Here is an 11,270-nt window from a genome sequence, read left to right as displayed (position 1 = left end):
ACAATGAAAAAAAAAAAAGAACTCTCTTATTGCTATGTAAAGTAGTTGTGTTTTTCTGGGTTTTCCTTGAGTGGTGACAGTATTAACGTTGGGTAATTACATATGAAATTATCCCATTTACAGTCCAGAAAATGAGTTGATGACAAGGCTGATATAGAGGCCACTGTAGTAATTCAAATCAAACTTGGGAATCAAGATATAGAGGATAGAGACCAACAAATGGATGACAGAGAAATTCAAAAAGCAGAAGTTAACTGGAATAGAGACTTTGTGATTTGTTGGGTGTTTAAGTACAGAGAATACTTCAGTCAATAGATAGTAGGAATCAGTAGTTTTCATGACTCCCAGGTATCAATAGCTTTGTCAGGAAAGTTCCCACTAGAATTCGCCAAGAGTCATAATAAGGGCTGGAGAGATGCCTCAGTGGTTAGCCACTGTTATTGAGGTTCTGAGTTTGTTTGCCAGTATCCACATTACACAGCTCACTTATAAGTCCAGTTCCGGAGGACTTGGTCTCTGTAGGCATCTATACAAATGTAACAAACACATGCGCACATAAATTGTGTGTAATTTTAAAAACATGCTTGCTCTTATTTGTGAGCTCTGCCTGAGCTCTTGGCTAGGCTCTGTGATCAACAGCTGCCTGCCTCACTCAGCGCCTCCAATTGCTAGCTGACATTTCTTCCCCCATGAACACTAAGAGCTGAGATAGCTCTCCATTGGCTAACCACCCCAGACTAGCTCCAACAAACCACCCTGGCTGTGCACTTTCTCTTGTCTACCTGCGTGACCGCAGATGTAAAATACCAGACAGTCTTAATATTTTAAAACTAGCCAGAAAGCTCAATTGCTGGATGCAGAATCTATTGCCCTAAACTCATTAAACTATCCTATATCAGAATTCAGCCAGTGGTGGAAGGTAGTTGCCCCCAGGTTTTATATAGTTTGTGTTGCTCTCTCCAAAGCCTGGCTGAAAAGCCCCCTTTCTATCTCACCCCCTCCTCTTCCTCCTGGGACCCAGAAATCCTTCTTTTTTCTCTTTGCCCAGAAAATGGCTTCTGCCTTTTTGACACAATCAAGAAACAATCAGGGAAACAGATTTTAGTATCAGCTCCTTCCCCTAAAATAATCGAAAATAAATCTTAAGAAAAGTGAATATCTGCTAACTTTGTGTTGGAAACAGTGTTTGCTGATGACTGTATAGTGAGCTCATGATTAGAAACACAAGATAATTATTTGTGATTAGACCCATACCTTTTCAGTGTTGTTATATTTCCTTAACTGACCCTATGATATTTTTAATGTAACAAGTTATAAAATAAAATTGCAGTTTTAATACTTAATCAAAGTGGTATTCTAGAACCTAAAATATCAATAACAAAAATTTATCTGTCTAGCACTGACATCACTATATTACAATGAAACCATCCCCACTATAACCACATCAGTTAATGCAATGGTCTCTCTGGATCAGGCTCTGGTTTGCATTTAATCCTCACACCCGCACAAACATGACAAACACATGCACACGTAAATAAAAATTATGAAGTTGTTGTTAGTACTTTACAAATTAAAAAGTATAATTCTAAGACATTATATGCCTTAAATTCTCCTAGCTGCCGAGTAGCAGAACTGAGTTCTGGTTGAGCATATGTGAAATCACAGGCAGTACTCACAACTCATGTCAACCTGCCTCACCCACCATCTACAGGCATTCCATAGACAACAAGCCTGGACAAATAATATGGACGTAAAACACACATCGACCAAATCCAGTGTGTGATTGTTAATTTTTGGGTTATATTGTAGGTCTCCCAAACCTACCTTCTTCTGATATTATCACAACAAAGATTAGGATTTCAAAATTTGGCTTTTTTAGGGACATGGTATACAGTAGTATTTTTAAGTTTCTGCTAAGTATTCTTTCAAAGCTGAAGTGAGTTAACAAGTCATCAAAAGTAAGTCAATTAGCACTTAGCATAATCTATGATATTCAAAAATAATTAGCAATTCTCTTTGCATGGGATTAGGAAATATTACTTTTTGCTAGTTTAATCTATGGGCAGATTCTCTGTAAATCTCAATCATAAAACATTTGTACTGCTCTTTGCCAAGCTGATTGTTATCATAACTCATAGGATCCATACATAGCTGATAAGGCCTCCATATAACCAATGTATTGAGTATATGAAAATTCCAATTGTTAAGGACAAACAACCTAGCTGGCTGTGCTTAAATCTAAAGTCTCTGGGTTATAGGGCTAGAGAGATGGCTTAGCCATTAAGAGCACTTACTGTTCTTCCCAAAGAATCTGCCCTCTTCTAACTTCCTAGGGCAAACCCATGGGACACAGACAGACATGCAGACAGACAAAACGCCCATACACATAAAAATAAACTTCAAAAAATTTTAAGGTAAACTCTTTGGTTCACTATAAACATTCTGTATATCCGCAAAGATGTTGTGACTATAAGATAATTATATTAGTCAGAATAAACCAGGTTATGCTGTTTCAATCAATAATTCCTACATCGAAGTGATTTTATGTGATGACGTCTTTCTCAATCATATCTCATGTCCCATATAGATAGCCGGATGCTCTCCTCCATGTTGGACTGACTTAGCAGCTATGTTTCGACATTAAGAATGTGCTGGTCAGAGAAAGGAGATGAGGGTTGGGAAGGCGAAGGGAACAGGAAGGAAAGGCAGAGCTGAAGAATATCACAGATAGCCATGCTTTAACTTAGAGAAGGGGCATAGTTAGGAGATTTCCTTAAGTCAACACCTCTCCTATGTATTTGATCCTGGAAAGTCCCCTGAGAAGTCGGTTTATGTCTGTGACAGTAGTGAATTTCTATAGCAGACATATTTCTAGTTGTTCTTGGGCATGCAATAGGATTGTCTTTCTCTGCCTAATGATATTTATGCAGAAAATGCCTATACTATTTTGTCTCAATAAAACCCCAACACTTTTCTAATCCTTTACAAAGTTTTTTTTTTAATTTATGATTTATTGAACATCATAGATCATGCTCCGTGCCTTACCTTATGCTAACTCTTTGACTCATTTCAGCTTCATAGTAAATAAACTTAACTGCCATAGCCTGAACATTTGTATTTAGATATAACAAAAGCACATTTTGAAATTATAACTCTCGAGGTGATGTCAGGAGAAACAGCCTTTGGGAGGTGCAGAGATCACAAGGCCAGCTCCCTCCTGGCTGAGACTGTACTGTCCTTAGAAGAGCCCCCAAAGAGCTGGTTTGCCCCTTCTGCTGGGGTCAAAACCCAGTGGGAGATCATTAGTCTTCAACCTAAAAGACAGACCTCCCTCAAGTCTGACCATGCTGCTATCTGGTCCTTGTCATTTTTGACCTTCAGAACCACAAGGAGTACATTTCTAGGTTTATAAACTTTCCAGCTGCTGGTAGGTATTTTGTTCCTGCAGTCTCTGAACAAATACAAGTGGAGAGCAAATGGAAGCAACTACTTGACGAGTCAACCACCAAGCAAAAAGGATTGAATGTCCCAGGAGTGTGAACAGATAGGTCACAAGATGGGAAGATTTTACTTTGGTAGTCCTCGCTAATCAAACCTCAAGATATTTAGGAGGAGATCTATTAAGACTTAAGTGAAGAATCTTAAAGACCAAACTGTTTGTGTTATATAGATAATGATAAATCAAAATAGTTTGATTTTATTTTAATTTCATGTGTTGGTGTATTGTGAATTTAATATTTTGTGCTTAATAACTAATGCTGGAAACTAATATGGAGGCAGTTAACCTTTTAACCAGCTATTAGCCAAGTAAAAGACACAGAGACCTTTAGGGTTCCAATAAGCTTTAAAGCACTGGAGCTGGACAGATATCAACCCTCTAAGCTGTTTTGTCTGCTTCCATGCCTTGAATCCACTGTGATTCTCAGACCTTGCCTTGCCACAAATAGCCACGCCTCTCTCCAAGTTCCTGTTATGCTGGGACTCCGCCTCCAGAGACTGAAGATGAAGATGCTGACTGGGCCACGAGTGCTGACGGACTGGGGGAGGGGTTTCTGCCTGCCAACTTGTAACAAAGAGTCAGTTGAATGATGGAGGACTGAAAGCACACCGTTCCTCGGTCTCATTTTTTAATTCCCTCTCGCCGTCCGGTTCCCATCCCTACAGGCTCCTACTCCTCTCCTAGAGAGCCTGTTCATATTTAGCTGCAGGCAGCAACAGAACCCCAATATATTACTTGCCATATGTTTTGTGCTGTTCTTGCCTCATCGGGTCAGCCCTCACGGCCACATGCTCATGGTCCATATTGCCCCATGACTTCCTCTTTCCTCCTCTACTCGCTGTCCCCCATGGACCCTGCCCAAGACCCCAAGCCTGGGAGCCTTTATCCCACCTACTTCTCTTCTGCTCAGCTACAGCTATCAACAGCTTTTATTACCTAACCAGGGATAATTGAGGGGCAAGGCCTATATAACAAAGCCTGGTGTATGTGAGAGTCTGCCTGAGGCAACCAGATCTTGGAATACAGAATATAGAATCTAAATACCTAGCAACAGACCAGACCCCAACATCTTGGTGTTTTGCCTGCATGTATGTCTGTGTGAGGTGCCAAATCCTCTAGAACTGTAGTTGCAGACATGTGAGCTGCCATGTGGGTGGTGGGACTTGAACCTGGGTTCTGTGGAAGAGCAGCTGGTGCTCTTAACCACTGAGTCATCTCTCTAGTCCCTATATTATTGTGTTTAATGTGTTTTTTTACATAGAAGAATTGTTTTAATATATTTATAAACTAGTATGAGAGAATTACATACATAAAGACAATGTACTTAAATCACATGTATCCCTACTTCTCCCTTCAACTCTTTTAAGAACTCTAACTCCATCCTAGTCCCAACTTCATGTTTGTTTTTAAAATAATTTACTGAGTTCAATTAGTGCTGCCCATATACACCTGGATATGGGACCATCCACTGGAGCATGGTTATCCAACCAGAACCCACACACTTAAAGAAGACTGACTCCTCCTATCGTAGCCATCAGCAACTCTCAGTTGATACTGCGTCCATTTACCAAAATAGTAGTAGGTTCTCCTTTAGGGCCTATGAGCTCTACAGGCAGGGGTTCCCATTCAGATTCATAACACCAGTCATGAGTTTCCTCCCGTGGAGCAGATCTTACATCCAATCAGAAAGGTGCTTGGTTAGCCTTATACCATTCATGCCACCATTGCAGCCATGGGTATATCTTAGCATCTCAATCATTATTATAGCTCACAAGATTCACAGCTTGGTAAGACAGTTGGTGACTTTTGTCCCCTAGCAGCTGGTATAGAAACTTCCAGATCTATGAAAGCTAGCTAGGGAGGCAATTTCCAGGTCAGTACCAGCTTGATTTGCTCAAGTTCTAGGACCAAAGTGTGTGGTATATCCAACGATGTCTTACTGCCAAGTTCTGGTAGGTAACTAAGAACAGTGGCAATATCCCGCATTATTTGGGTAGTCTTGGGAACTCTCCTCGGCCAACAATTCCAGGGGAATAGCCCCTACTCAGGGCTATTGCTTTTACTGGGCTTTTTCCTGGCAACCTGTAACTTCAGGGAGGAGCATTCTCCCCCATGTAGGGCAACTCCAACGGCACCTTTTTATATTTAGGAACCATAGAAAACAGTAGGTTTCCATGCTTTCCCTCCCAAACATCCTTTAGCCTACCCTCCTACCCTCTTCCCCACTTGAACATGTCTTCCTATTCCATCTCCCCATAGCCTTACCACTTTTATTCTACTATCTCTCCTCCCTTAAGATCTGTCCCCAGTGGTGAAAGTTTTTGTTGTAGGAGTGACAGAGTCAGATAATTACAACAAGACTTAGAAACTTAAAGAGTTCAAAAGAGTCCTTAAGCAATCCAAACTCAAATGTCTCAACTTACAAATGAAAAAAACCAAAGTGACCAGTATGAGGCTGACCGCCAAGGGCTCTCTTTCATGGTCATGGCTTTCATCAGTGTGTACATGGCTGGGATGATGAGCTTGTCTGCATTTAGCCATGGACAGAGCTCAGATCTTGGTGACCTCTCATCTACACTCTATATTAGAGAGATCCCTGGAGAGAACCTAAGAACTACAGAAAAAAGTGTTGGGGGAGGTGGGGAATAAGAGCATATATAGGATCTAACAGAGTGGCGGAGGGTGATTGCAGGTTTTATTAGTTTCCAGAATGTACTTATTTATATTCAGGTTAGGTAGCTATTCTGGCCTGTTTTTCTGTTGCTGGGATATAATATTCTGACCAAAAGCAGCATGAGGAAAAGGGTTATTGCAGTTTACACTTAGATGTCTCAGTCTACCGGTACTGAGGGAAGTTAGGCCAGAAGCTGAAGTCAGAGAACCAAAGGAGAAACCATGGAGTGACAGTTCAATTGGCTCATTCCCTGGCTTGCTCCCAGGCTCATGCTTAGCTAGCTTTTTTTTTATAGAGCCCAGGGCCGCTGTGTACGCTGTGTAGGGATAGTAGTACCACATGCAGTGGATTGAACCCTCCCACCTCAATCATCAATCAAGATAATCCTTCAGAGATATGGCTGCAGGTCAGTCTGATGGATAAAACCAGAATTGAGACATTCTTGCTCTCAAATGACTCTGAGCAAACTCCTAGTTTAGATAAGGGCTTCAACTGGTTTATCAAGAGATAAACATCATTTGGCTATTTGGGAATACACATTTGGCTTTATTATAATAGAAGTGTATGCTGAGACAGACAAGCCCAACTCACAGGTTAAGGATATCATTCTAGTCACAGAGATTCTGAGCTCTGAAGAAAAGCTGTCTCTCCTAGTCTATTCTGATCCTGAGGTAAGATGGTAGCCAAGAAATAAACTACTGTTGATATGTCAAGTGAGTTAGGCATTGTCTCATCACTTCTCTGAGGTAGTACTATTACCAGCATTTAAAAAAATAAGAGTACTTAAACAACTTGCTTTTAAGTTCTAGATCTGGTGGGAGGAAAGCCAGGAATCAAATCTGAGTCTGACAGAGCTCATCACTGTGGGACTTCCCCTGGCGTTGACACGGAAGCTGCTTTTGCTCCTCAGAAGCCTCCATCAGATGGCATACCATTATTGACTTTCAGAGATTAAAGCTTGTCCTATGTCAGTCAGCAGATGTGAAGTGGGTGCTGAAGCTTATACATCCCTGCTTCCAAAAACCTTGTATTTCCACAGCAACTACTGAGAAGATTTAGCAATGCTAAGTGAGGCATGTTCAGATGACCAAATAGCCAGCAATAATCATAAAAGCACATGACTAGCCCTCCACACTGTCACCTATGTGCTTAGTAAATACTGTTAAAATAAGGTCTAACCAATAAAGCATCAGAGGGATTGGTATAAATGGCCCAAGAGGGTGAGATAACTTCAAAACTTCATTGGGCACTGCTGACCATATCGATTCTCACTTGCTCTCTGGCAGGATGAAGGGCCCCGCTCTTGCTCTCTTCGTTCTAATGGCTGTGGTGGAAGTAAGAAGCAGGCAGACTGTGAAACTCTGTGGCCTGGACTATGTGAGAACAATCATCTACATCTGTGCCAGCTCACGGTGGAGGAGACACCTGGAGGGGGCTCTCCACGATCCACAAGGTATTGAACTCAAGCACCACACTTTTTTTTCTAGAACCCCCTTTTTTAACCACCCCCTACCCCAAGCCCAGTTTTCTTAGTAGCTATTTCTCTAAGAAACTCTGATCCAGTTGTATATCAATGTAGGGGCTTAATCATCAAAATATATTATGGAATTTGGCCTGGGAAAAAGGCAAACATACATTTTAAAAAGCAACACACTGCTATTCTTTAGTCTTTTGAATAAAACCGATTCATCTCGCTTGGGGCTTCAGTGAGCTCAGCATTTGTGGACAGAGCAATGAATCCCGTAGAGGCCAGATGTGTATCTGCACACGGATGATTACAGAGTGTATCAAGTTAGAGTCCAGGCAAGCGGCAAACAAGGGTAAAGGCCCTGAGTCAGCTGACCACATATTAGGTACCAGGCAATTTCAGGGACAACATGTCACGTGGCTCTCCGATGAAGCTCGTGTGAAGTAAGTCATGCTGCTGCTGTTCACTTAGCAAGGAGAAAACTGTTTACCCAGCCGCTCAGCAGTGAGGCCAGAAAACAAGCCAGGTCTATCTGCTTCAGGAGCTGAGGTCATTGCTATTCCATACTGTGCCCCGGGGGAGGAAGAGAAGGCTTGCGTACATACTTACAGAGAAGATGGAATCTGACAGAGCTCCTCAAGGGGGCCCGGCCAAATCTGAGAAGTTGTGGGGCAGGAATTAGGGGGATTGTGAGCAATAGGGAACACACGACCAGAATTCCCAGGGTGCCTTATCAACCTGGTGTTGCAGCAGCAGCGATGTGCTGATGTCACAGAACATCTCTTTTCAATTCAAGGAACTTCGAAGATTGGCTAGAATTCTTGCTGCAAATTTTGTAATGAATTATGAGGTAAAGGGTTGGAAACATGACTCAGAGGCCCATGTTAGGCAGCTCGCAAATGTCTGTAATTCCAGCTCCAGGGGATTTGATGCCTTAGGCCCCATTGGGCACCTGTAATCATGCACACACACACACACACACACACACACACACACACACACACACACACCCTTACATATGTACACACATAATTATAAATAATAAAGATAATGATTTAAAGCTATGAGATAAAAATGTATCCAAGGGTCTATTATTTTAAATTGACAAAACATGGATTTATCATACACTACCTATACATCACCTACATTACCTATTATTTTCTCTTGGTGAGAACACTGAAAATGTATGCTCTTAGTAACTTCAGGAATGCACATGTTGCTCTTGATCATAGTCACCACATTGTACAATCGATCTCTTGAACTTACTACTCCTCACTACTTGAAACCGTGCACTCCTTAACTCCCCCTCTTCATCCCTGGACACGTCAGTCATCCTCAATGGACATCACAGCCACTACTCTCCTTTTGCTCTGGTGGCCTCGGCTTTCTAGATCTCTCATAAGTGAGACCATGCAACATTGCTCTTTCTGTGCCCAGCTCCTGACTTTTGCATGAATAATGGGTGGCATTGCTTTTGTTTTATAATAAGGACTTAGGAAATGAATGACATGTAAATGCTGAAGCCACATGTGTGATGCTAAAGGTTTCAGCTTGGCTTAAAAGAACTTCGGAAAGCAAAAGAGTTTAGGGAATTACCAACAATATTCTTATTTTAGTGGGATAATATCTTGAGATATGATGAACTTGCCCTAACCACTTTAATACATATAGCTAATACATAGTTCATACAGACCTTATCAGAAAAAGGTGCTTTTTAAATTTTAAAAAAGAAAGAGTTGTTGTCAATTTTAAAAGAGCACATGAAGACTTAATAGGAAAATACATTGAAGTATCTCTGAATATACAGAGAAGTAAAATGAAAGTTTTGTAAATTTCTTTTTACATTTTAAAAATATTATTACTATTGTTATCATTATTATCATTATTATTATTGTGAGAATGTGTACATGTGTGTATATGTGACATGTGCATACAAGCACACAATGCCATACATAGTACATGTGCCGAGGTAGGAGCACAACTTTGTGGAGATGGCTCTCTCCTTCCATCTTTAAGTGGATCAAAGTCAAGTCTAGACTTTCCTTGTCAGGCTGCAAGTCCTTCCATCCCCCACCCACTGAGCCATCTCCTTTTGAAATTGCTGAAATCATAGCACTTGAAACTTCCAAAGGTGTCTAGTGTATTTTCCTTAACATTATATATCTGATCAATTATGAGTTGATCAACTACCATTCTTTCTATTTTGGTTTTTGTTTAAACACAAGCCAGAGAGGCTTGAATATAGACATTGGCAACAATATTTAAATTAAACAGTGTGGCCCATGCTTCAGTTTCAGATGTGAAATGGAAACCCCACTGATCAGCTCTTCAAGGCATCCCCAGGGTTTTTGTTACTGTTGTTGTCTTGCTTCTAGCTAATTAATTACACTTCTTATGACTAATTATGTAGCTTATTGCTAATTATAACTCATATCTTTGGAAATATTTAATTTCTTATGGACCAGAGATGGCTGGGAGCATTTGCTGCTAGCCAACTGACACTGCTATCTTTCAACCTCTGTAAAATGGAGAGCCAGCATGACCCAGCTTTTCCTGAAGTGCTGGTCTTTGGTGCGTTCTTTGTTCAAGTATGACCTTAGTATGGTGCCTTTCTCTCTTATAGCTGAGACAAGAAACCACCTCCAGTTCCTAGACAGACAGAAGACATCTGAGGAAACTTTGGAACACAGCCTTCCCAAGATGGATCTCTCAGGACAGGAGCTTGTTCGAGACCCACAGGCACCCATGGAAGGTCTTTGGGAACTGAAGAAGCACTCGGTAGTATCCAGACGAGATTTGCAAGCTCTGTGCTGCAGGGAAGGCTGTTCCATGAGGGAGCTCAGCACCCTCTGTTAGGACACACCCAACCCTATGGCAGGCTTTAGCCTATCTTTTGATGTTCTACTCAAGTTCCATGTTCAGCTTCTATCACTACGACCACGGCTTTTGGGTAGACGATCCTTTCCTAAAAGGTCTATTATGGCTTAAAGCCGCTCTTCTCCCTGTGCAAAGGCCAACACACTCTTCTTTCTAAATTCTAACTACTGCTTTGAAATTTCAAGTGCTGCTCAAAATTGCAATAAAAAGTGCCTGAATCCAAGCTCACTATGATTCTTTTCCCTTAAAAAATTGTTAGAGGGGCTAGAGAGATATCTCAAGGGTTAAGAGCGCTTGTCATTCTTGTACATGTCGTGGGTTCAATTTCCAGCAACCACACAAATGTTACACTCATCTGTAACTCCAGTTCTAGGGAATCTGATACCCTCTTCTGGTTTCCACTGGCACTTAGTCTGCATGTGGTGCGCAGGCATCTATATATAGGCAAAGAACTCATAGGCAAAGAACTCATACACATAAAATAACATATGTGTAAGTCTAAAAAAATGTTAGAGTCAACGATTGAGGATGCTCCAACAACAACAACAAAAAAGTTATACCAGGGACTGAAGAGATGAATCAGTAGTAGTTAAGAGCACTGGTTGTTCTTCCAGAGGAACCTTGGTTCAATTCCCAGAACCATATGACATATGACAGCTTACAACTATCTGTAACTCCTGTTCCAGGGGATCTAAGGCCCTTTTCTGGCCTTTTTAGGCACCAGGCATGTAAGTATTGCAGGTATACACACA

The 11,270-nt window shown here is 41.2% G+C and overlaps 1 protein-coding gene across 5 annotated transcripts; it reads left to right on the top strand.

Moving 5' to 3' along the window:
* The first annotated feature begins 4,554 nt into the window (after positions 1 to 4,554).
* On the top strand, positions 4,555 to 10,741 carry Insl5 (insulin like 5). 5 transcript variants are annotated; one of them, XM_031376819.1, is made up of 4 exons: positions 4,563 to 4,587; positions 6,469 to 6,579; positions 7,460 to 7,626; positions 10,265 to 10,741. In XM_031376819.1, the coding sequence occupies exons 3-4, from the start codon at positions 7,461 to 7,463 to the stop codon at positions 10,495 to 10,497; spliced, it is 399 nt and encodes a 132-aa protein (XP_031232679.1). In that variant the 5' UTR covers positions 4,563 to 4,587; positions 6,469 to 6,579; position 7,460; the 3' UTR covers positions 10,498 to 10,741. The 5 variants fall into 5 exon arrangements, with proteins under 5 accessions (XP_031232678.1, XP_031232679.1, XP_031232680.1 ...); XM_031376820.1 differs by lacking the exon at positions 6,469 to 6,579 and adding an exon at positions 5,317 to 5,451 and having other exon boundaries at positions 4,569 to 4,587; XM_031376818.1 differs by lacking the exon at positions 6,469 to 6,579 and having other exon boundaries at positions 4,555 to 4,587.
* Positions 10,742 to 11,270: the final 529 nt, after the last annotated feature.

Source organism: Mastomys coucha, unplaced genomic scaffold (assembly GCF_008632895.1).
Source record: "Mastomys coucha isolate ucsf_1 unplaced genomic scaffold, UCSF_Mcou_1 pScaffold18, whole genome shotgun sequence".
NCBI lineage: Eukaryota > Metazoa > Chordata > Mammalia > Rodentia > Muridae > Mastomys > Mastomys coucha.
This window is presented reverse-complemented; position numbering and strand designations above follow the sequence as displayed.